General features: G+C 55.1%; 1 protein-coding gene across 6 annotated transcripts in view; it reads left to right on the forward strand.

Annotated features, from left to right (window-relative positions):
* Positions 1-17,603, forward strand: part of EVC2 (EvC ciliary complex subunit 2) — a gene marked incomplete at its 5' end in the record, with an annotated part of 108,001 nt that extends 90,398 nt beyond the window's left edge. For all 6 annotated transcript variants that reach the window (XM_081303857.1, XM_081303858.1, XM_081303859.1 and 3 more), the window contains 6 exons: positions 1,520-1,747; positions 9,464-9,678; positions 10,993-11,080; positions 12,942-13,135; positions 15,322-15,423; positions 17,003-17,603. In XM_081303857.1, coding sequence (XP_081159983.1) covers positions 1,520-1,747; positions 9,464-9,678; positions 10,993-11,080; positions 12,942-13,135; positions 15,322-15,423; positions 17,003-17,267 — 1,092 coding nt within the window. In that variant the 3' untranslated portion in view covers positions 17,268-17,603. The remainder of the gene's footprint in view (positions 1-1,519; positions 1,748-9,463; positions 9,679-10,992; positions 11,081-12,941; positions 13,136-15,321; positions 15,424-17,002) is intronic.
* Positions 17,604-25,674: the final 8,071 nt, after the last annotated feature.

The raw sequence follows: 25,674 nt of genomic DNA on the forward strand, positions 1-25,674 counted from the left end.
TTTTTAAATGTACAACTCACTTGTGTTAGTCAGATTTCCATTGCTGTGACAAAATACTTGAGAAAACAACTTAAAGGAGGAAAGAGGTATTTTGGCTCTCAGTTTCAGAGGTTTCAGCCCATGGTCAGCTGGTTCCAATGCTGTGGACCTGTGGTGAGGCAGAGCGTCGTGGCAGAGAGGGTGTGGTGGAGCCGCGCTGCCCACCTTGGTGGTTGGGAAGCAGAGAAAGAGGGAGAGGGAGGCTGGGAACCAGATATGGTCCCCAAGGACATTTCCTGAAGGACTCTCTTCCTGCGGTGAGGTCCTGCCTCCTGCATTTCCTCCACCTCCAACAGTCCACTCATTCAGGTGACTGCATCAATGGGTCCACCCACTGACGAGGGCAGAGCCCTCAGGATCCCATCACCTTCCCAAAGCCCCACCTCTGATCCCTGCTGCCTTGGGGACCCAACCTGCAACACAGGAGCCTTTGGGGACACTCCAGGCTCAGTCCTCAGCAGGCGCCAGGTACCCTGGCACATGAGTGTCGTCACCATCCCACTCCAGAACTTTCCATCTTGCTTATGCATCATACAGTGTCCACCCTTCCTCCTGCCCCATCCCCAGTGCCCACAGTTCTGCTTTCTGCCTTTATGCATCTGACTTCCCAGGGACTTCAGATGGGAGATCATACAGCACTTGTCCTTTGGGACTGGCCCACGTCACACAGCCTGGTGTCCTTGAGGTCTGTCTCTGCTGCAGCAGGGTCGGGATTCCCTTCCTGTGTAGGCCGAGTGGACTGCATTTTCCTTGTCCAGGTGTCCACCCGTGGACGCTGGGCGTGCGCCTTTCTTTGGGTTATGGTGACTTTGAGGAGCCACGGTGCCTGTGCAGCTTTTTTTCCGTGTCACACTTCTGCTCCTCCTGCAGAGAGTGGGGCACACAGAGTGCAGCCTGCCTTTGGGGCTCGGGTGAGGTGAGAGGCACTGATGTCACACCTGTAGCCTTGACAGAAGAGAAGACAGGTGGACGCTGAGGGACTGTAGCCGAGTGGCCATGGTCGGGTCTGCTGGCAGGACATGTACAGAGCTCCGGGTGCAGCCGGCCCTGCGCTCTAGCAGGTGCCCCCAAGGGGAGGAGGAGCTGGGGGGACGAGCAGAGAAGAGCAGGACAGGCGCTTGCTCCCAGAAGTGAGGGTGCCCGAGGGGCCAGTCGGGAGCTGGAGACCAAAGGAAGAGAGCGTGTGGGCACTTCAGTCAGGCAGGTGCCAGGCTCTGCGCAGGGTGGAGGGGCCTGGGAGCTGCGCAGGGAGAGTGAACGGGAGGGCCTGAGCCGGATGGCAACACGCCCGCTCACCCTTGAGGGTGGTAAGTACAGCATGGTACTCAGTAAGTACAGGCGTGGTCCTCAGAAGCTGGACACTTCTTGGTGGCTCCTGTAGATTCCTGTGCTTCTGTGGGACGGCCCTGGCCTCTGTGAGGTTGCTGGCTCTCCTCCCCGTCCCTCGGCTCACTGCCCTCTGGTGCTGCTGGTCCCCCAGGTGCGAGGGGAGCTGCTGCGGGAGAGGGTGCAGCGGCTGGAGGCCCAGGAGGGACGCTTTGCGGAGTGGCTGGTTGCTGTGCAGTTCCAAAAGGCGGCCCGGGCCACCGAGACCCTGTCGGCCTTCACCGCCCTGCTCAGCATCCAAGGTCTGCTGCTGGAGGAGCTGAGGGAGTCGGAGACACTGAGCCAGGCGGCTTGCGGCCAGATCCTGCAGTCCCACAGCCCGGTGAGTGCAGGAGGGGTCGGGAGGGGCCGGCACCTTCTAAAGCCACCATTTCCTCCAGCTGCAGATGGGCCCTGAGCGCCTGGCTGGTCTATGCCCTGGGGTGGGCCAAGGACCAAGTGGGGTGCATTGTTGGTCAGCAGCCTGCAACTCTCAGCCCAGGCAGCTCCAGGGCATTGCTTCTAGGGAGAGACCGTGGGGAACTGGTGAATCTTCTGGTCAATGGCAGGGATCACATTTTAGTGACATTAGTGTTTCTTTCAAACAACAGAAGTTCATGTTTGAATGAAGATGCAGTAAGGGGGAAAAAAGTGCATATTTCAATTAAGGGCATCCTGAATGTCACCGTATATTGGATTATTTATCTTTATAATTCTAAATTGTCAGTAAGCCTGCAGGCTGCACTCTTTCAGGGTGAAGAAGAGGATCCATAACATGAGAGCTATGGTAATCACTGTTTTTTTTTTTTTTTTTTTAAAGAGAGAGTGAGAGAGGAGAGAGAGCGAGAGAGAGAGATTTTTTTTTTCAATATTTATTTTTTAGTTCTCAGCGGACACAACATCCCCGTTGGCATGTGGTGCTGAGGATCGAACCCGGGCCGCACGCATGCGAGGCGAGCACGCTACCGCTTGAGCCACATCCCCAGCTCCAGTAATCACTGTTTTGAGGACTAATTTGAGGTCCTTTGTGCCTGGACTTTAGAATTTTATGTGTCACTTATTACTGTGATAATTGCATGCAGGGGGAGGCCCTCCCAGGTGTGGAGTAGCTCGTGGGGGCAGGCAGGTGCTCGAGTGAACAGACCAGCTGCCAGTTGAGCATCGGCAGCTCTATTCTATTTCTGAAGACTATCATTTAAGTGTGATTAGCACTGAGTGCCATTCAGCGCCCTCTGTTGTGGGTTATATTGTTGATTATTGTGCCCTGCTGTGAAGTGGGTGTTGTCAGCACGCTCACTCCTCAGGGAAAGAGAGATGAAGACCGCCTGGCTGATGAGTGACAGGAGCCAGAGTCTCTCCCTGACTTGATGCACTGTCACCTTGGTGGATGGACTGTCCCAGCTGAGTTCATCAAGATGGGGGTCCCATAAATTCTTTAAAAGGTGGCAAATCACAGTTGACTCTGAAGAGTCCAAGACTGTTTTCTGGCCACATGGTGAACGCTGCGTGGTGACAGGAATCTTAAGGACAGAGCTTCAGTAGGGTCTCTGGGTGTTCCAGCACTGAGCTTCCAGTGCTGCCCCCGTAAAGCTCAAGCACAGGAGAATGTCCTTCGGGACTGGCTGCGGGTGTCCCCGTCAGAGCTGCAGGGAGCCTTGAGAGCAGATCGGGAGCCAGCACTGCCCCGATACCACCGACACCTGGAACCCAGGTTGGGATGAGCCCCGGGCAGGAGGCTGTGGGATGTGTCCATGGGGCAGGACACCCAGACAGGCTGGGGGGCCAGAGGCCCTGCCTTCCCGCCTGCAGCGGGGGAAGCTGCCCTATGAGTTTTAAGGAAAGCCTCAGCAGAGCGGAGACGAGAAGGGACCAGACGTGTACAGCCCTTCGGCCAGGACGCCCCAGGTGATGAAGGGGCCAGCAGGACTCCCTGGTCTCCAGTCCTGGTGCAGAGCAAGGTGTCTGCAGAGGACACATCAGGATTTCTAAAGACTGAGTGCAGCCAGAGGTGAGCTCTCCGTGGGCAAGAAGTCACTGGGCAGTGAGAAGCCAGGGGAGATGACCTTTGTGAGCAGGCCAGGGCCTTCAAAGACCTTTGGGACCCAAAGCATCAGCAGAATGTCATGATTTGTGAGTTTACTGAAAAAATAAAGGTCATACAAAAATGATGTTGAAACGTTGTTCACCTGGAGCATTAGTGATTCTAGACTTGTGTGAACTTAATAAAAGAAAATAAGAAAAAGGAAAAGTGGGAGAATAGGGAGAAGTCAGGTTAAGGTGAGAATCTCGGCACACATGCTGCAGTATGATTGGTGATCAGATGGAGCCCAGAGGGCACACAGAAGAGCATCTGAGAAGCCACCCTGAGTGCACCCAGGGTTCACAGCAAACAGGAAACCAAAATGTGCCCTTAGCACACACTGGAGCAGTGACAAATGATCACCCTGTGTCACTCTGGCTACCTTTCAACAAAGGGCAGTTAACCTCAAAACAGTTAAAAAAGATGAATGCTAAAGAGTCCATAATCTGCGACTTCAGAACATACCTCTGAATAATTCCTAGGTCAAAGAAATAATGGAAATTATTTTAAAAAAACATAGAGCAGAAAAATAATCTACCTATGACATATCACAATGTGGAATTCAGCTAAAGCAGGTTTTGGAGGGAACTTTATACCCTAAGCTACATTAGGAAAGAAAGGCCCACAGCTGACCATGTAGGAAGCTGGGGTGGGGGAACTGGGGTAATTGGCCTGTGGAAAGCAGAAGAAGGAACACAGCGTAAACAAAAATAAAAACAGAACTGCCACAAAATAAAAATAAAAACAGAACTGCCACAGGGAAGTGGAAAGTTGAATTTTTTGGGGAAAAAACTTATAAAATATACAAATGTCTGGTAAGACTTGCCATGACAAAAAGAGGTGAGGGACAAGTAAATAATGCCAGAGTTTAGAAAGCAACTGTAGATGCAGCAGTTTTTAAAAATAGGAGAATACCGTGCACAGCTTTACATTGAAGAATCTGAAAACTGAACTGAAAGGAGAAAATTTCTAGAAAAGTCTGAAAGATTGACTGAAGATGGAAAAAACATGTACATTCCTAATGCCATGAAAGAAACTGGTGCATAGGTTAAGCATCCTCCCTGTTCACAGAAAACACCCAACCAAGACAGTTCTGTAGGCGGACTCCACCAAACCTTAAGGTCTTCCGCTGGAGTCGGGTGCACGTTATTCCTGAGATCAGGAAGATGGAATTCCTCAGCTCATTTTATGCTGCTCAGCGAACCTTCATACTGAAACCAGACACGAGCAGTCTAAGAAGGAACAGTGGCAGTTGTGATCGTAGACACCAGATGTGAACATGACCCATCCGTCTATGAGAAGAAGTCAGTCAATACATCGTGGCCAGGTTGAGTTTCCCCCAGGAGTATACGGTTGGTCTCTCAGGAGAAACTAGAACACCATTTTGAAAATCCACCTAACGGCTAACGGGGGAAACAACCCAGACGCTCATTTCCACATATACACCCACTCCAGGTGGACTCCTGGTAATGGGAGGAGGCCTGGCCTAGCACTTACCCAAACACACAGCACGGTATGCACTCAGAGTGGTTGGCACAGAGGGAGCCCTGTCCTGGATTCCAGATGGAGGGAATGAAGCCTTCCCAGGGAAGGACAGTCCAAGGTCAGGGAGTGGGGGCAGAGTGAGACACTAGGACCCCCGGCTCTCAGTTCAGTTACCTGCTGCCTCTACCTAACGGGAAACACCCTCAGTGTGGCCTGGAAGCCCCTCATGGTGCCGAGATCACCTGTGTCCACTGGTAACTGAGACCACAACACCCTGTCCATCTTGAGACTTTGAGTAGGACAGAGCTTCCTACTGCTGGTCTGTTGGGAAGAGGCTGTGGGTCCTGAGTGGAGATGACGTGGTGTCCTCAAGGCCAAGGTGATGGGTGACTGCTGTTTCATTCAGTCTGCAGTTGGCAGGAGACGGCCATTGTGCTCCAGATGTTGGACTTCCATTCTGCATTTGATCATCTGCATCGACCACTCTCCTGTTGGAAATGGGCTTTTAAGCTCTTAAACTCGTGGGAGGATTAAAAAAGCATGCAATGAAATGCTGTGGGAGAAAGGACTCCTGCGAGGGTGACGTTGAGTGCACCTCATTGATGAAGGGTTCAGACTCCTTTTGTGATATTGGAACATATGCAAGGTGTAATTGGATCGGGGGCAAAATGGTGATGATGGGCAGATTTAAACAGGAAGGACTTCCAGGGAGCAGATGCTGTGACCCCAGACTAACTGTACGCACTGTATCTGCATTCGGTTTGAACTGAGCACACACCTCCAGGCCCATGGGCACCTCCCTTCCCTCCTCCCTCCGCCTGGTTCTCCTGTGCCAGTACTCACCCTCTGCTGATTCTGCCTGAGTTCTTGCACTTGGTCTTCTGTGGTCTGGCTTCGTGGCTCCCAGCCATCCGGGCTTCAAAGGCAGAGAGTGTCAATACTGGCTGCACCCGCCAAGCTCTGCGTGAGGCCCAGGCACTGACTGGGCTTTTGCCCCTTCCTTCCCTCCACCAGTGGCATTTCTATTTCTTTTTTTTTTTTTTAAAGAGAGAGTGAGAGAGGAGAGAGAGAGAGAGAGAGAGAGAGAGAGAGAGAGAGAGAGAGAGAGAGAGAGGAGAGAGAGAATTTTTTTAATATTTATTTTTTAGTTCTCGGCGGACACAACATCTTTGTTGGTATGTGGTGCTGAGGATCGAACCCGGGCCACACGCATGCCAGGCGAGCGCGCTACCGCTTGAGCCACATCCCCAGCCCCCAGTGGCATTTCTAGTCCCATTCTTCTGGGGAAGAGGCTGAGCTTAGGGAGGGACGGTCATTTCACCAAGGCCCACAGCAGCAAAGCAGGCCTCCTGTCCTAAGATCATGCCCCTGGCCCCCTCTCTATTCCAGTCTCCTCTCCACACTGTGGCCAAAGGGATGTTTATGAAAAATAAAATGATCACGCACAGCCCTACCAGCCAGGTCCACATTTGAACTTTTACCTCCTCGCTGGGAGCAGTGGCCCATGCCTATGATCCCATGGCTTGGGAGGCTGAGGCAGGAGGATGGCAAGTTCAAAGCCAGTTCAGCAACTTATCGAGGCCCTAAGCAGCTCAACGAGACCCTGTCTCTAAATGAAATACCCAAAGAGGCTGGGGATGTTGCTCAGTGGTTCAGTGTCCCTGAGTTCAATCCCTGGTACAAAAGCAAAACAAAACACTGACCTCCCACCATTCCTCCCTCAGACCCTGGGCTTCAGGCCCTAGATCTTCCTGCTGCTCTGAGCCCTGAGACACATTCAAGCATCTGTTCCCTAGAGGGACCTGTACCTAGAAGACTTCTGCCTCACCTCTTTGCAAACTCCTGTCCACATTCTAACATAAGCCCAGGGATCTCCTCCATCAAGCCACCCAGGATGCCCTCCGGTGGCACCATCTGTCCCCGCTCTGTGCTCCGAGAGCCCCCTTCGAATCCGTGGTCACCGAGGATGGTGTTCTGTCTCTGTCTCTGCATACGGGCTGCCCCCTTCCCACACTGAGTCTTCAGGATCCAGAGACACGCCTCACTCACTCTGAATCCCAACAAATACCCAGCAAAAAGGAACTCTATCCTCTGTCCAGCCATCCATCCGTCGGTCGGTCTGTCTATCTATCCATTCTCTACCTAATCTATTTCTACCATCTTTCTGTCCTCTATCTATCGTCCATCCATCTTTCTGTCCCTGTCTACCTATCATCCCTCCTTCCACCACCCATCGGTGTCACCGGCTGTCACTCTGTTCATGCACCGGGCAGGTACCTGGTGGTGCTCTCTGAGGCTGCTGAACTGAGTGATGGGACCAGAGACCAGAGAAACCTCAGTTCTCTCCAGCTGTGTTTTTGCCCAACACTGTGACTTCAGGAGTTTCACTTACACTCTCTGTGCCTCAGTCACCTTGTCTATAAAAAGGGATAATGGTAAATCCAATTTTGTGTCATTTTGTGAAGATTAAATAAATTGTGTAAATGCTCTGGCCCAGTGTAGACATTCAGGAAATGTTAACTGCCATTATTATTATTATTATTATTAACTTTTTCCATGAGCTGGGCCCTGTTCTCACTGCTGGGGAGAAAGACAGGTCACCACAGCCCGGGATTCGTGGTCCTTGTATTTAAAGCAGAGCAAGCTCTAAAGAAGGTAGGCCCAGGCAGAGTTTGGAACCCAGCAGGCAGGTGCAGAGGGGGAGCAGGCTTGGGCACAGGCCTGAAGCCCTGGAGGAGGTCCCATCAGAGAACGCTGAGCTGCAGGCCATGTCCACCTGCCTTCCATTCCTGACCCGGGATTTTCAAGCTCCTTAGAAAAGATGGTCTCTGTGCTCCACCACTTCTCTGGTGACCCCGACAGGCTCGGGTTGGAGTCTTCCATCCCACACTGTTCCCAGCAGAGGCCTGGCCTCTGACAGGCTGCTGGCCATCCTCTCAGCTCAACAGGACACTGTGGAAAACCACGTAGGGCTACGTCTTCCCCCCTCAGGGTGCTGCAGTGATCAGTGGTCAGGATGGCAGACCCCAGTGGGTGGGGGTGCCACTCCGCAGCTCTCAGAGGTTCCCAGGCCCTGGATCGAGGCTGGAGTGCATGGCCAGGTGGTCAGTCTCTCCATGCTGTGTCCTCAGGGCTCCTCTCGGCCATTTGTCCCACTGTCTTGGTTCTCGGGTTGTATTTCTGAGCTTTGGGGACTGTGGGACTCTTGAGAATTTGATACGAACTTTGTTCCCTCCGCAGAAATCAGAGTACTTGATACATATTTAGGAGGATCAGGGGCCACCGTCCCCCGTGAGGCCCACCAGGACTTATCAGGATGAGCCCCACTGTCCTTCACCTCGGCTTCCCCTGCATGCACCTTGGTGGCCTGGGGGCCTCCTACCTACCCCATGGCCACCTTGGCAGACTCCTCTGCTGAAATTTTCTGCTGACTTGGGAAGGCAGGTGCCCTCTGACGGTGTCAGGCAGCATGGCCCAGTGAGAGCACAAGCCTGGAGTTCGCTGGCCTGGGCTCGGATCCCGACTCTGCCTCTCAGTGAGTGTGTCACCTGGAACATCACCGCCACTCTGCCCCGATTTCCTCATCCATAAACTCAGAGAAGCGGGGGTGTGGTCTAGAGTCGATGAAGGACAGAGATCTTCCCACAGATGCCCCCCGACCTCCAGGGTTAGTTCACGATAAACTGAGAATAAGACTCAAGTTCACTTGCAGCCCTGGCCTGCCTGGCAGCTCAGCACACACTGGAGCGCTGCTGTCCATCCTGGCACCTGGGGCTGGCTGGGGACCATGCCACCACCACAGTCCACTACGGCAAGAAAACATTGTACTGCGTGTCACCCGCCTGGGACACCATCCAGATTCCAGAGTTAGCGTCCGTCTTCCCTGCGTGTGCTCTGCCTGCACACCATGGCGAAGGCGGAAGTCATAACGGAGCCTCCTAAGTTGGTGCCATCGGGGACCAGCAGCCCTTTGGTGTGCCGCTGTGCCATAGGCACTGTTGATAGGGACCGTGGTGCTGCGTCCCGTGGCTTCTTCAGTGGCCGATGCTGGCAGGAACTCTGCGGTGATCCAGGGACAGGTGGCAGCTGCCCGGCACGGTGCAGATGGGCAGCAGGAGGCTCCCCCTGCCCTCAGGGAGCCCACGCTGTAGCCAAAGGGTGCATGACAGTGATGCAGGTGGCTACAAAAAAGGGCATGTGAAGGGTGTCAGTGGGATGTGAGGAGGGACATCCCTGTCCCCCAGGGACTAGGGAGCCTGCCACCCAGGAGGTATGGTCGGTCGGCAGTCGGGAAGTCCCTGTAGAGGAAGGAGCACCATGTGCTGTTGGGTGGAGCTGTGACGGTGGCGGGCACATCCTATAGCTGGTCTCGCTACCAGGGGAACCAGGCAAGACGGGCCCAGCAGGCTTCCGGCGTGTGCCGGGAGGTCAGACTTTGTCCTTGCTCCATTTACATTTATAGTGGGACTCACCACCTGTCCCCTCTGTGTGCAGGAGCTCCAGGAGCTGGAGAGGAGGCTGGAGGACCAACTGGCCCAGCAGGAGGCAGCCCAGCAGCAGCAGGCCCTGGCCAGCTGGCAGCACTGGGTGGCTGGGGGGACTGGGCTCCTGAGCGAGCCTGGGGAGGAGGACTCTGAAAGGCCCATCTCCACCGTCCTGCAGCAGGCCCTGGGCAAGGGCCAGAAGTTACTGGATCTCCACCAGCAGAGGTACGGCCCATGGCCCACAGTCCCGAGGGTGACATCCCCTGCAGGCCTGGGGAACCTGCCTCTCACCCTCCCGCCTATGGTGCCAGCCAGCACGTGGCACGAGCCACCCAGCTTGGCAGGAATCAGCTTCCTTGTTCCCTGATGTCCTTCTAAGATACTTTATTTTCATATCACTGAGGTTTACTAATATTTTAGACTTTTTAAATGATCACAGACTTACAAGAAGTTGCAAAAATAATAGAGAGAGGTCTTGTTCCTCTTCACGGGCTTCTCCATCATCTTAGTGCAGGACCAGCCGTGGGCCGACGTCAGCAGAACTCAGGCCTCATTCAGATCTCACTGTAAACATGGCGCTTTATCAAGATTGCAAAGCCGAGCTCCCGTCGTCTTTCTCTGTTCTTTGAATTATTTTTCAACTAACACTGGACAGTTAGCTTGGCCTGTGGCATCAGGGACTCTTAGAAAAACAAGGTTCATAGCTCTGGCGTTTTCGCTGTGAATGTGGCGTTGGTGTGGAGGGAATGTGAGGCCATCTGGACTGGGCAGTGTGCTGGGTCCTGAAAACAGACTCGAGTTAGTCGGAAGGAAACAGACTGGAGTTCAATGGGCATGATTTCCGGGTGGTGAGATGCTGTGTAAACAGAGCATGGCTCGGGGCTCTGAGGTGACCGTGAAGGGCTGAGTGTGTGCCGAGGAGCTTCTCGGAGGCGTGGGTAGGTGGGCTGGGCGTTGGGGTGTGCAGTGCTCACGCGCTCCCTGGAGGCGTTGAGCTGCACCTGAGGACACATTGGGTGTGGCCACCAGAAGGACTGTGGGCAGGCCATGTGGCCAGCAGAGCTGCTCCCGTGGAGGACAGGAGGCTCCTGCGAAGGGAAGCCAGCTGGTCCTGTGGTCAGGGCTGGACAGTGGCTCTGGGTCTGTTCAGCACAGGGCACATGGACCAGGTCTTGGTCTTCTTGGTGCAGGCCTTGAGGACCGCTGCCCAGCCTTCAGAGAGGGTTACAGAGCTCTGTCAAAGTCAGACGTTTCCTTCAGGGGCCCACGGAACCTCCCTCAAGCCACCCTCTCCTGGCCACCCTCCTTGGAAGTGGCCTAGGCAACAAGAGGCACAGGCCTCCCACCATCTCTTCATATATCTGTGTACATGTGCGTGTGTGTGTGTGTGCGTATGTGTGTGTGCGCATACGTATGTCCATATACTTCTTTTTCACGCGGCGGTGTGGCTTTGATCCCTCTTCCTTACTTGGAGCCTGGATGACCTCATGGTGTCCCTTCTTATCACAGTGGCCTCACTGGGCTCTGTTTTCCCTCTAGTTGGAGACAAGAGCAGCAGGACAGTGCTGTGCTGGAGGATCTGCTGGAGAACATGGAGACGGACACCTTCGTGACCCTGTGCGGCCAGGTGAGGAGACACCGCCCCAGACTGCCTCTGTCCCTGCCTCTGTCCCCTGCACACACCTCTTCCCCTTCCTCAGAGCTGCCTGTCCTCAGCCATTGAGTGGGCTGAGGAAGCTGGCCCGGGAAATTCAGAGCAGGTCATGAGTGGTCCCAGCACAGGTGGCAGGCAGGGGACACTCGGGCAGGTTCCATGTTCCCACATTCAGCCAACTGTGGATCCAAAATAAGTTGCATTGCTGTGGACAGGTGCTGTGCAGCTGGTCGGGCAGGGCCGTGTCTCTACCAAACACTGAGGGCCTCTCCTACCCAACATTCCCCAGCCAATGCTGTGCCCGGTGGGTCACCATCGTGTCCCGTGTCTTAGGTGATGATGGGAAGGTACGAGAGGCTATGTGCAGAGTATCTGCAAATGTGATGCTTTTTTATTTCATTTTATTTTTAAATATTTATTTTTAAGTTGTAGGTGGACACATGTCTTTATTTATTTTTATGTGGTGCTGAGGATCGAACCCAGTGCCTCACGCATGGTGGGCGAGTGCTCTACCTCTGAGCCACGCCCCATCCCTGATGCTGTTTTATATAAAAGGAAACATCTGGATCCCCTGACCACCCCCCAGGAAAGCCAGGCTAAGCCTGAGGGGTACAAACACCAAATGGACTTCCCCGGGTCCTTCTGCCTCTGCAGGGCTCTCCTGCTTCCTAGTGCACATGAATGACCGCCTCCTAGAGGGACATGTGGCTGGCAGCCCTGGGCTCCTGGCCCTTCGATGCCCTCCCCACCCCAACCTTGCTGTGTGGCAGTCTTAGGCCTCACTGAAGTCCCAGGGGAGGTCTGACTGGCCAGGTGGTCAGATGTGCCTGCCCTGACCAGAAGTGGTGTTATTTGTGCCTGTGTGATACAGGACAGTGGAACAAGCTCTAGCTCCATTTGTCCTCACCGAACCCTGTGCCACAGTGTCATCATAATCCCCATTTTACAGATGAGGAGGCAGAGGCAGAGAGAGACAAAAACCGGCCCAAGGCCTCTCTGTTCTGCTCAGTGCTGCTGGGCGCCAGGGAGCTTTCTGGAATACCAGATCTGTGCTGGTTTCTCCACAAAGATTTTGTTCTGAAATCCTGCGGATGCACAGGAGGTCGTGGAGCCAGTGTGGGGCGTTCCAGCATCCACCGGGCTTCGTGTTTCCTGCTGCTGTTGCCCAGAGCACGTCACAGTCAGGAGCTGACATCAGTGTCAGCATGTGCACCGTTCTGTCACTTGAGCACAGAGGGTCCTCTCCACAGAGCCCTGCCAGTGCTGCCCCCTACTGCCCACCCTGGCAACCCAGGGTCTGCCCAAGCTCTGAGTTTTGTCCAGGCCGCAGACCTGTGTGCCTAGAGTCAAGCAGCCTTAGACTCGAGGCCCTTCCAGCTCTTTTATTTATTGCAGAACAGTGTTCTGTGGTAAGGACGCAGCACAGTGTCTCTGGGACACTCTCTGTCCCCTGGTTTAGGGACACTTCAGTTGTTTCTGGAGCCTGAATGGTCCTCAGGGCCGTGTGGCCTCACAGAAGTGGAACAGGAGGAGAAAGGTGAGCAGTGTCCCAGCTGCAGGCCAGGGCCTTTGCTGTGTGATTCGGGCGCTGCCGACAGAGCCGAGAACAGTCACAGGGAGGGACGCAGCCTCAGGAATGCCGTGGGTGCCACAGGTGCTCACCAAGAAGATTCTTTTGACAGCTCTGTGAATTTAGAAGCTGTTTTCCAGACTAACTACTAAAAGATTTATTCCCCTTAGACAAAAAGCCCTAAGAATGCAATAAATTTAAAATTGACGCATGTCAAGTCTAGAGGTGGCGCGGGCTGAGCTCCCCTTCCCCGGCCTCCCCTAGGAGCTGAGGCTGGCGTCGTACCTCTGCAAGATGGCGATGGTGCCTGGGGCCACGCTGTGCCGCCTCCTGAGTGTGCTGCTGCCCGCGGGCTCCCAGCCCCAGCTGCTGGCCCTGCTGGATTCGGTCAGTGAGAAGCACTCGGACCGTGCGGCAGACCACGAGGGCAGGGAGCAGGCCGACCCTGGCAGGAGGAGGTGAGTGCCCTTTGGTGACTGCCTCTGGAAACCAGAGAGAGGGTGACCCGTCATGGGACTGGGGCAGGGGATCAGACCTACCACCTGGAAAAAATGTCCATCAGGCTCACTGTCGGTTGGTCACATTTCTCCCTCCACAGGCTTTCTGAGTGCGTGTGCGTGTGTTGAGTGTGGTTGAGGTGTGTGCTTACCGTGAGGTCGTGACGCTCGTCCCCATAAACCCATCCTTGGTGGAAAACGTGTGGGTGGGAAGCGTGTTTGACACCCCTCGGGCAGAACACCCCACTACAGCACGGCCCGGGACAGTGGGGAGGCCCTCGTGGCCCTGCGGTGACTGGGAGCTGCTGCTGCCCAGCATCCAAGAGAGGCCTGGGCCACAGAGGGGCCGCCTGGGGAAAGACCCCGACTCGAAGCTCCAAGTGCTGTTTCCACTGAACCCGTTGCTCCGGCCCGCCCCAGGAGAGACTGGAGTGGAGCTGCCCTGCTGGCCCACACCTGTGTGGGTGTCGGGCGCCTGCCCACAGGCCTGAGAGCGGGGGCAGCTCTCCATGTTCCTGGGCGATTCTTGTCCCAGTAGCTGAGCTGCGTTTCCTGCTACTTCAAGCCGTGCCTTGACACGTCTTCTCAGGCGTTGTTTTCAATGGCGGCCTAATACTCCAGACAGGCGTAGCCTAGGTAGGTGGCTGTCCGCATCTTCACTGGGGCCACTTTTCCTCAGCCGTTACAACCCTGCAGATATTTTCCTCTAGGTTCCAAGTCCAGGTGTGAATTGGGTTCATAGAGGGAAGGCAGGAAGCGGGGCTGGGGTGGGTCTGGGGGCAGTCAGCAGTGTCACTTGAGAAGGGAAACGTGGACCAGGTTGGCAAGGGTAGGGCCCCAGCTGCCAGAGCCCGCCTCATCCAGGACCCGTAGGAGGCTGTGGCTGGACGGCGGGGGCTGGCGGGTCGCTGGAATGGCGATGGTGGGCACACACGTGGACACTGCTTTCCTGACGTGGGCTGTCTGGTCAGAGCTGAGGAGGGGTCTGACTCCGGAGGTTGCAAGCACTGCTGAGGACACGTGGGCAGAGCTGGGGGAGGGGGAGGGAGGGCGTGAGGCCAGCCGTGAGGAAGAGCCGTCCTCGTGTCCTGCCGTCCAGCAAGTCCAGAGGGCCTGCGGGCCTGGGACAGCAGGAGGACACGGGTGGCAAGTGCCTGCACTTTGTCCAGCCTCCTAGCCAAGGGGGCTAGAGGATTCTCCCGGCCCAGGCCACCCAGAGTCCCTAAGGGCGGGCAGGCCCTCTTCCTGGTCCCCCGCCCGGGGCCTGGCAGCCCCTCCCCGAGGCCTTGGCTTTCAAGCCGCGGAAGCTGACTGGCTGCACGGGAGCCGGTGGCTGAGGGACCTGTGGGTGTGGGGAGAGCTGTGTCCAGCCCCGGAGGGACAGGCCCAGGAAGCACCGTGGGCAGCTGCTGTGGGGTGCTGTCGTCAGAGACATGTCTCCTGGCAAGGAGAGCCCCGCCCACTGTGGGGAGGGACGAGCTGCACCCACCTCCAGGCGGGCGGGTGGGAGCATGGCGCAGAGGAAGGTGCCCCTGGGCTGGACTCTCTGGCCATGCCGTGCTCTGCCGACCGGGGCCCGGGCCCACGAGCTCTCCTCTCAGTCTCCCTGACAGTGTGACAAGGTCCCTCACCTTTGGTCTGGAGTCACACACGTCCATGGCCTGAGGACGCCCTGCCCGCCACCTTCCCGGCTTCCACGTGCTTCTCTGTGTTGCACACGCATGTTCAGGACACGCTGACCCGGCTCCGGGTGCGTCCACTGTCTCAGGCAGGAGGACCAAGAGACGGAACCCCGCCCGCACCCACCATGCCTCCCCGGCCAAGGCGGGCCCCGTAAGCCACACAGCCCTTCATGAACGCCCCCCTTGCTCCCTGAGCTCAGATGTCCCCAGCTCTGTGATGCCTTCTTTGACTGATGTCCCCTCTCGCTGTGATCCCCCGGACTGGGAGCCCTTCGAGGGCAGAGATTCCTCCTTGACCAGGCCAAGAGCCTGCTTGATGGGTGTGTCCTGAGCAAGGGAAAGGAGGCGTGGAGACCAGGGGTCCTGTGTCGGCGGAGGTCACACGGGGGGACGGAGGCCAGCAGAGGTCACCAGGGGGGGAGTTGAAGGCTGTCCTTTTTAACCGGAGCCTCTCTCTGCTATTAGGAAACACCAGGCCTGGTGGCAAGCCCTGGATAGGGAACTGCGAGGCGCTCTGACGGCCAGGGGCCTGGAGAAGGTGCGCTGGGCCCAACAGAGGAAGGCGAGGTAGGCGCTGGCGCAGGTGCAGGGAGGGCCGTCCACGCCGGTGACGGGGCAGGGTCCTCCCTGAAGGCCACACATCTTTATTCCATGGGCTTAGTTTAGAAGCTGAAGATAAGCTGCAGCTATCAGGAGGAGAATGTTATAACATTATTAGCATTTTAATTTCTGTATTTATTTTAGCTAATAGCTATTTTAAGGGCTATAATTAGAAAAGGAATAATTCCTTGTAGCTGTTCAGACATTATTATTCCCAAAGCCCTTTCGCTTCTCATTGCATTGAACCTTCCAGAAAATGAAGATGATAGACCTGAAGTCCAGGGACCCCAAGACCCAGTACCTGGTGGCCCTGGGACGTGGACTGTAACAGTCCCTGTGTTTGCCTAACGCTCCAGGCCTGTGTGTGCTCTGTGTGCCCAAGGCCTGCATCTCTGGCCTGTGATTTTTGCAAACCTGGAGATCAGAGGGACGGGAGGGGCACAGTGGGTTAGATGTGACCACCTGTTGACCAAGTGTCTCCTGGTTTCCATCTACGAGGGATTTAGGGAAGTCACATCAGGCGAGCTCACCAGGGCTTAAAAAGTGGCAGGTGCCCTGTCCTTGGGGAGCAGTGACTGTCCAGGGGGAGGGTCTGCTGAGCCCCCTGCCTCCATCGTTCCAGAGCTCAGGTGGAGGTGCTGAGCCTGTCACTGGTAACATGGTAACAGCTTGGAGCTCTCTGTGATGGGGGTATCAGAAAGTCGTCCCAAAGAAATTAGGTTGGGAGGTTGGTCAGGAGAAACCTCTCTAAGTCCAGATTGAAGCTGTGTGACCAGCGTGTTCCCCTGGGAGCACTCCTGGGCTGCACTGACCCGTGTGCCACAGGTGACATGAGGGGTGATGGTCACAGCACCTGGCGCACTGTGGTAGCCTTCGCCCTGCCCAGAGGCACCAGGATCTACAGTGAGAAGGGACGTAGGATATGAGCCAGAGCCACCTGGGAGTCCTCGCTCAGGCCCATACAAGCTACAAGGCTGGGGACAGATGGTCCAGCACCCCACTGGCCAGTGATGTCCCTTGCAGACCCAGGCTGTGGCCTTGTCCTGCACTGCTTGGGCAGAGAGCGCCAGTGGTTCTCAGGCCCCACGGGCATTCTCAAGAGCAGCTGGGGACTCGGGATGGCTCGGGGCAGATTGCAGCAGTCCTGTCCCAGGACCCTCCCTCAGTGTGCCACCCTCTGCTGACGTCTGCCCGGCCTTGAACTTTTGCTTAGTACCCAGCTTCCTCAGCTGGTTTACAGTGAGGCCCAGGGTCTCCTTGTAAATGTCTAAGAGTTGGCCGGGGGGTGGGGCGGAGCCTTCCTGAGGCCCTGCCAATCTCCATGGTGTGAACTCCCCGCCAGGCTGAGCCCCAGCTGACAATGTCATGACAACGACCCCATAAGACTCCTGAGAACTTGAGTCACAGGCCAGTACGGCTGGAGGTGCCCACAGGTGGAAAGGGTCTTTAAATGGCACTTGGCTGGGGATCTCCTGGAGAACTCAGAACTCTCAGGAAGGTCTGAGTGAGTCCCACTTGTCAGCTCAACCTTCTGTTCTCTCCTTAGCATATTAAAGAAGACGTATGTCCCCATCAGGGAGAGGATGGCGTTCTGCGGAGAAGGCTGGCCGCACCTGTCCCTGGAGCACGTTGGCGAACCGGCCCCTGTCCCCATCCTAGGTGCGGAAGCTCTCGACGTGTTAAACACAGGCGAAAAGCTCTTCATATTCAGAAACCCGAAGGACCCGGAGATCTCTCTGCACATCCCTCCCAGGAGGAAGAAGAACTTCCTGAACGCCAAGAAGGCCAGCAGGGCCCTGGGCTTGGACTAGGGGAGGCCCGTGTGTGCTGCTGTCTAACGCTCAGCCTGCAGCGTACCCATTCCCACGCAGAAGACACGGGTCCCCTGCACACGCTGGCCTCAGTGACGATTCAGCGTGGTCTCATGGGTTTCCATTTGGCCTGCTCTCTTCCGCACCATGAGGGTGTGGACACTCCTTTCTTTTGGTCCCGAGTCACCAGGGACCTGGAGGACACTCTGCCGCAGCTCGCACCCCTGTGCCCGGCTGTGTGACGTGGTCCGTGTTGAGGACGGGCCTCGCTGTTCTCACATTTTGTGTTTGCTACATATTCTGGTTTTATAAAGGGAACTTTTGAAAATAAATACATTTTACACAGAGCTCTCCACTTGCCTTACGTAGGGCCCTTGTTCCTGATTCTGTTCCTGATTCCCCATCGTGGTGTCCAGCAGAGGGCTTTGCCCTGTCCCTTGAGCTGCCAGAAAACACGCCGGCCCCTGGGGAATGCCATCTTCTGGGGAATGCCATCTCGGTGGTCTTTCCAGTTGTGCAAGGTGAAGAGATTGAGAAACCAGAGAGGAGTGATTTTTAGATCTTGAGGCAGAGTCAGCTAATAAGCTGCTCAACGTGCTCTCTGGGCCCAAACCCAGCCCTTCCCCTGGGCCTCGGTCAGGGGACACCTGCAGGGCTCCCTGCATCAGGTCTTAGGAGGACATGGTGCCTTGGTGTGTCCTCTACAAGCCATGGCCCTGGCCAGTGACGTCTGCTCAGGGCTGGCCAGGTCACTGTAGGAGGAGTACAATACAAAGGATCTTTGCTGAGGGTGGAGGTGACCAGGCAGGATCCTGTCACCAGCGAGGGGAGGAAAGGGATCACGGATGACATGTCTCTTTCTTGTCAGCTGCTGACAGAACCTTCCAGCTTCAGTCACCACTAATACCCAGCAAGGCGGGTAGCGCCATTCCCATCTCACAGCTAGGAAGCTGGGACTCCAGGAGCCTGGGTGACTTGCCCTCAGTCACTCTGCCTGTGGAACCTGGGCCTCCCGACTTTGGAGCCCTCGTCTGCCACAGACTCCCCATTTCTCCTGACATCCCGGAGGCCCGGGCGCCTTCGGGCAGCTCCCCATCCGCACGTGGCAGCCCCTTTGTCTCCTGTCCAAGACCTCCAGCTGCCTGCTGCCTGCCCACCCTCCACGAGTGGCCCCCAGGACCTTCCCAGCTGTGGGGTGGGGAAGCTGCTCCTCCAGGGGCCACCATGCAGCCATGGAACATCCGCGGACCCAGATTCCCCACCTGCTTGACAGAGTCAGCGGGTGGACCCTGCACTGGGCCCGGCACGGGGAGCGTGGCACAGCTGCTGGCATTGCTTGGTCTTGGAAAGGTTTCAAACAGGAGAGCACAATGGAATTTGCACTTTGGGAAGGTCACTCTGGAGACCCTGAGGAGGGTGGGTGGAGGGGAGGTGGAAACTGTGAGCTGGGCCTCTAGTCGATTTCCATCCTCGGATGGTGGGCAGCTGCAGGGGAGGGGAGGAGGTGGGCTCCATGCTGCTCAGGTGACCCGTGTTCTGACCCTCAGGCACCCTCTGGAGGTGTGACTGGATGGGCTCAATCTGCGAGACGCTTGGCCCATGGCCACCTGTGGGCGGCAGCCACCATTTCTGCCCAGCCCAATGGAACTTGCCCTCTGCCCACTTCACAGCACCATGTCCAGGGAACGGCCCTACGGGGACTCCTGACCCCCAGAGATGGACACCCACTGCTCCCCGGCTTCCTCACGGAGTGTGAGGCCGTGGTCACCATCCTCACCTTTCAGCTGGGGCGTAGGGATGTATGGCTTCCACCCAGCCTGCCATGCTGCTCTCCGCCCCCTCCACTTCGTGCTGGCCCCCTGCCTCCTCCCTTCCTGCTTCCTCTCACATTAGTTCAGGTCTTCATGATTAAATCCGTCATTGGCACATTTTCTCTACCCCTTTTCTTTGGCGTCTGCCTTAGTATTCTGCGCGGATCTTTAACTCACACCCTACTATCAGGGGCATTGCATCCCTTCAGACAGTGTGAGAACAGTTTTGTCCATTTCCCCATCTGCTCTTGCTGTAGTTTGGGTGTTAAGTGTCCCTAAATGACCTTGTACTAAAGTCTTGTTCCCAGCTTGGTGCCATTGGGAGGCGGGGCCTTTAAGAGGCGGGGCCTTTAAGAGGCGGGGCCTTTAAGAGGCGGGGCCTTTAAGAGGCGGGGCCTTTAAGAGGCGGGGCCTTTAAGAGGCGGGGCCTTTAAGAGGCGGGGCCTTTAAGAGGCGGGGCCTTTAAGAGGCGGGGCCTTTAAGAGGCGGGGCCTTTAAGAGGCGGGGCCTTTAAGAGGCGGGGCCTTTAAGAGGCGGGGCCTTTAAGAGGCGGGGCCTTTAAGAGGCGGGGCCTTTAAGAGGCGGGGCCTTTAAGAGGCGGGGCCTTTAAGAGGCGGGGCCTTTAAGAGGCGGGGCCTTTAAGAGGCGGGGCCTTTAAGAGGCGGGGCCTTTAAGAGGCGGGGCCTTTAAGAGGCGGGGCCTTTAAGAGGCGGGGCCTTTAAGAGGCGGGGCCTTTAAGAGGCGGGGCCTTTAAGAGGCGGGGCCTGGGGGGAAGTCAGTCATTGGTATGCCCTTGAAGCTGACTGTAGACCTGGTCCCTTCCTTTCTACTTTTAATTCTGGTCACATAGTGGTTTTGCTTTACCACAACTCCCACCATAAGGTGCTTCCTCCCCATAGGCCTAAAAGCAACAGGGCCAGCTGATCAGGGAGTGGAGCCTCTACAAGCGTGAGTTGAATAAGCCCTTATGCTTTATAAGTGGGCTCCCTCAGGTGTGTTGTTACAGCAGCAGAAAGCTGATGTGATTCTTTTTGCCATTTCTGCAATAACTCCCACATATTCTGGTGTTGTTTTACTTTCAGTATTCAGTTATCTTTTTAAAATATTTTTTTAGTTGTAGATGGACATGATACCTTTATTTTGTTTGTTTATATGGGGTGCTGAGGATCCAACCCAGGGCCTCACACATGCTGGGCAAGTGCTCTACTACTGAGCCACAACCCCAGCCCCCTTCAGTTATCTTTTAAAGAAGTTAAAAATGGGATAAAATCTTAGGTTTATGAAATATTTGTAATATATGATGTCCTTCTTTAGTGCAGAGTCATATTTCCACCCGTTTATATTTAGTCTCTGTCTCCAGTTCCTGTTGCTGGAGATCTTGGCATTTCCTGGTCTCTTGCTAGTGTCTTCTATTTCCAAAATGGGCTCCTTTCAGTCACACCTGACTTCACATTAATTAACTGATGTAGGGCGGGGCCCTAGATAGCTTCTGGATGTGGCTGTTGCCAGAAAGACCAAACGATTAGAAGGCTGGGCCTTCACCTCCTGAGGCCCCTGGACACAGCACCAGGGGGTGGGCCGGCTGGAGATGGAGTTTGACAGAGACTTGGAACAAAGAGCTTGGGGAGCTATGGGGCTGCTGGAGGCGGTGGCCCCTGAGAGGCTTTGGAAGCTCTGCGTGTCCCCACCCCACCCCATGCCCCTGCCCTCGTCCATCTGGCTGTTCCAAGTTTTATCCTTTGGAATCAGTCATTGTGTGAGGATGGTCTTCCTAGGTGCTGCGAGCTGTCCAGCCGGTCAGTCAGAGTGTGGAGGGCGCAGGGCCTGCAGCAGGCCGGGATGGCTCCTCCTGGTTCTGAGCCATGCTGCTGTTGCAACCCATCATGTGAGGCAGCTTTCTGTCCCTGACCAAGACACTGGCAAGGCCAACTTAGAGGAGGAAAAGTTTGCTTGGGCTCATGGTCTCAGTCCATGGTCAGCTGCCTTCACTGCTCTGGGCCTGAGATGAGGCACATTCTCCCCATCGTGAGGGAAGGACCTGGCAGGGGACAGCTGCTTCCTTCACTGCAGCTGGGAAGCAGAAGGAGGGAGGGGGAGAGAGAGAGGGACATCGGGGACAAACTACAGTCAGAGGGCACACCCCAAGTGACCTGATTCCTGCAGCCACAGCTCACCTGACTACAGCTATCACCCAGTTAGTCCTTTCAAATTAGTCATCCATCCAATGTATTAATCCCCTGATGAGCTTACAGCCCTCATAATCTCATCATCTCACCTCTGTATTAACCCACGGGCTTTTGGAGAGCGTTCAAGGTCAAACCATGACCCATCAGGACAGCTGGCCTATGTTTGGGGGTCCCTCCCTGGTCTGCAGGCTCCCAGCTGTGTGCGGGAAGGGCAGCCCAGGGCACTCTCTGTCCTTTCCTTCCTGCAGATGCCCCACCCAGTGGACCTCTGTCCTTGTCTGCTGCTCTGGGACGTGGTTAGCTCCCAGCTATTTCCAGAGGGAGGTTGAATTCAGCCTCCGTGTCTCGGGGCCATTTTGAAGCAAATCAAGTCATCCTATAATTTCATGCATAAATGTTTCAGTGTGCATCTCCAGAGGGTATGGAGTCCTTTTTAGCATTTAGCACAGCATGAACCAATTACTAACCCTAAGGCAAATAAAAAGTTTCAACATGAAGGAAATTTAATTCAAATACCCTTAATGGCTCAGGTTTAAATAAAACTTTATTAGTTATAATATTGCAAATGCCAAGTATTTACTTTAAATCGGGCTTTAATAGCATTATTAGATAGTGAGAGAAGGGAAGGGAAGGTAGGTGTGTGTGTGTGTGTGTGTGTGTGTTTGTCTGTGCACCCTTGTGTGTCAGAGCTAACTCCTCGTCTCCCACAGTAGAAGGTCTAGGTGTATGGATAATACATGGGTAGTAAATATTGAGCAGTTGCAGTGTGTTCCTTAGAAATACAAATGGTAATACCATAAGAAACAGCTAAACAATTAAAAGTACATTCATCCCTTGGGATCAACAGGAGAATGTGTCCAGCACCCAACAGACACCCAAATCCAGGCTGCTTGGGTCCCTGACACAGATGGCATAGACCAGCACACCTCCTTCAGAGCTCTGGGTCACCTCTCGATGACTCTGCACACCTAGTACAATGAGCTGGGGGTTCATAACCCACCTGAATCAAACTGAAATATGATATATTCAGAACTATGTAATGTTTTGAACGACCAACAATAAAAAAAAAAAAAAACAACAACAATGAGCTGGGTAAATCCTTGCTACACTGTATTGTTTAGGGAACAAAGAGAAGGAAAAAAAATCTGAACATGCTTAATAAAGACCCAGTTTTTGGAATGTTTTAAGTCCACAGTTGGTTGGATTCGAGGATGGGGAGCCAAGGACTTCAAGGGCCGGCTGTAGGTGCTTCTTGGGAGAAGAAGTCAGGGCTCGGAACAGCCCACAGGGTCTGACACTTGGCCCGTGCACTGCCTTTGTTCAGAACCTCAAGGGCCTTGGCTTCGGAGTCAGAGCTCTGGTTCCTTGGCTCTGTCACCTCCTGGGTGTTGACCCAGGCCCGCGATTGAACCTCCCACAGCTTCAGCGTTTCCGTTTGCCAGTTGAAGAAGGTGTAAGTGACTCTTCAAGGAAAGACAGACCAAGTGTCCCCTGTTGGGGGCAGCGTATGAAAAATCCAAGTGCCTTCAATGACCATAAAGAGAGGCCGTGAGGCTGTGGGAGCTGGGCCGGGGCTGGAGGCTGGGGTAGCCCCTCAGCCTTGCTGGGGCTGGCACGAGTCCCTACCTCTTCACTCCGGGCATTCACTGAGCAAGGATCTGGGGTCCACTCCTTGCAGGATTGTGTTGAGGATGCACAGAAAGCACCCGCCTGGCACTCTGGATGCGGGAAGCTCCTGGTCAGCCATGGCTGGTGGTGGGTTGCGCTGTTGATGGAGTGGTCCTGACGGTGGGATAACACAGCTCAAAACAAATCCCATGTTAAATTTCTGTTGCTTCCAGGTTTTTAGGTACGTTAATGAATAGTTAATGTCATGAGAAGGCTTCTGAAAACGCTGGTGCGGAAAAAAAGAATGGGGATTAGATGAGGGGGCAGGAGGGAGGGGGAGGGGAGGAGGGGAGGAGGGAGGGGGTGAGGGGAGGGAGGGGATGAGGGGACGAGGGAGGGAGGGGATGAGGGGACGAGGGAGGGAGGGGATGAGGGGACGAGGGAGGGAGGGAGGGAGGGGAGGAAGGGAGGAGGGAGGGAGGGGAGGAGGGGAGGAAGGAGGGAGGAGGAGGGGGGAGGGGCAGGCCTAGTGTTTAAGTTGCAGATTAAAAGGAAATTGAGGAAAGCAGAGCAAAACCTCAGCGCTGCTTGACTCTGGAGGGCTGACCACAGGTGATTTTCTTGTATTTTTCCCTCGTGTTTTTCGATGACTTCCAAATTTGTTGAAAAAATGTCTATTGATTTTGTCATAAGGCACAAAAGTGTCATATAGAATCTGAAGTTTGCAATAGAGGAAGCAGTTTTTCACTTTCCGTATTTATCTGGTGATTGCATTCCTGGTTTAGGAGTCTCTAAAGCCCACTTCACTCAACAGTGAGAAGCTCTGAACAACTGTTCTTATCAGCTCTCTGTGCTTCTGTGAAGGGGAAGATCGAGTGACCTGCGGATGGTGCAGGTAAGGACTGAGCTTCTGCTTGTAGGCATTGGTGGTGATTTCTATAAGTGGGTGTTTAGGTTTTTCTTCTCATGAATTGTGCAGTACAGAAGCGGGCAGTCCAGGCTAGGGCAGGAGTTACACCATGTCATAATGTATCTCGGCTGCCCTAAGTGCCTGGCTTCCACCCTCAAGGTTTTCCTGTGGTCCCAACATGGTTGTTGGAACTCCAGTCATCACATCCTTATTCCAGCCCAAGAGAAGGAGAAAGGGAAAGAGCAAACTCTGTCAGCAGTGTCAGTCCGCATTAAAGAGCATTCCCAGAGCCCCTGGCCCCTAGTGATATCTGTTGGGCATCACTGACCTGAAGTGGGCCCATGACCTCCAGCTGCAAAGGGGGTGGTAGGAATGCCTTCTGAACCAGCTTCTTGCAGATCGGGGTTCTCTGAGAAGACAGAAAGGAAGGAAAGAAACGGGGGGCTCAGCTCAACCTCTCTGCCAAATTCCCAGGTGATGCCCAGAAACAGCCCAGCTTCTTCTCCTGCAGGGGGAGAAGGCCTCGGGCACCCCTTCTCCCCAGGGAGTAAGGGGAGGAATACGGGAAGCAGGTTGTGAGCCCCTTCTTACCTGTGAGGACAGACTGAATAACACGCAGACTCACCCAGCTCAGAAGGTTCCAGAGCCAGGTTTCTCACTCGGCCTGTCTGACCCCAGAGCCTTCCCCTTTCCATTACATCACTCTGACTTGGCTCCTCTGAAAGTCCAGTCTTTACTCACTCATCCTTTCAACCACTTCTAGGAGCCATTGATTGACTGGCAGAGTAGATACTGTGAATATTGTTCCATGATGAGTGGCCAGCTAAGGGCAGGCCCCTCCTGGGCCGGAGCTCCTTCTCTGCAGGGCAGAGCCCTTGCAGGTGTTGTGGACACTGATCAAGGAGCCCCTTTCTGGGAGCACCCCAAGAAAACTTCACAGGGACCTAATTGTAGGGACAGGGTTAGCTCAGGCTGGAAGCACCCCAGGGGTTCACGTTGTTGGGGAGCTGGGGGGTGGGCTCTGGAGCTGGGGGAGCCTGGGCAGGGCAGGTCTGGGCGGCTGGGCTGGACCCTCCCTCGGCTTTGTCCTGGGGGGGCGGCCAGATGAGGAAATGAGTTCAGCCTGTGGACCTCAGCCTCCAGCGTCCAGTGGGTCCACTCCTGTTCCCACCCAGCATTTCTGACCCTCACCCCCACTCTCCTCCACGTACTCCCCTGTGACTCCCAGGTGGATTTACAAAGTGAACTTCCAGGTGATCTGTCCTCAAGCTCCAACTTCATTTTTCAGTTATGCAATTGACTCTTCCCTGTTGGAAAAGCAGAGAGCTGGAATGACCAGGGGCTTGCTGGGGCACCACTTCCATTCTGGTCGGTGCCACTCCTTGGGCAGTGTTTGTTTTGAAGGTTAATTAATTAATACGGTGTCCCAGGCCTTCCTTGGGACAATAACGTGTGGGGCGGGGTGGGAGTGGGGCATTTCAGTTTGAGGCGGCTCAGGAAAGCCCGGGTGCTCCGTTTCCTTCCGTGTTGGGTCCAGCACTTGACACCTCACAGACTCGGCTGCAGAAACGTAATCGCCTCTTTTTCTGTAACAACTTCATCTGCCTTTCTGGCTGATATTCCTCTTGCAAGAAACGTAATCAAACCGTGACCAGGTGATTCATAGCGTCCCTCTAAACCCCGGCTGTCTCAGAGCGGCTGCCTCCTGCAGCTGACACTCCGGTTTTGTGCTGGTGGAATTTTGGTCCAGGGCCCCTTGGTGAGTGCCTAGGACGTGCCATTCTCCTGCCCCTAGGTGTGTGCCAGCCTCCCTCTCAGCTGGTGGCGGGGGCGCACATGCCACCACCTGTGGGGTGTCCCCTTGTCGTGGCCCTGGAGCCTCAGGCTCCCCT

Source organism: Spermophilus citellus (assembly GCF_964194105.1).
Source record: "Spermophilus citellus genome assembly, chromosome: 8".
NCBI lineage: Eukaryota > Metazoa > Chordata > Mammalia > Rodentia > Sciuridae > Spermophilus > Spermophilus citellus.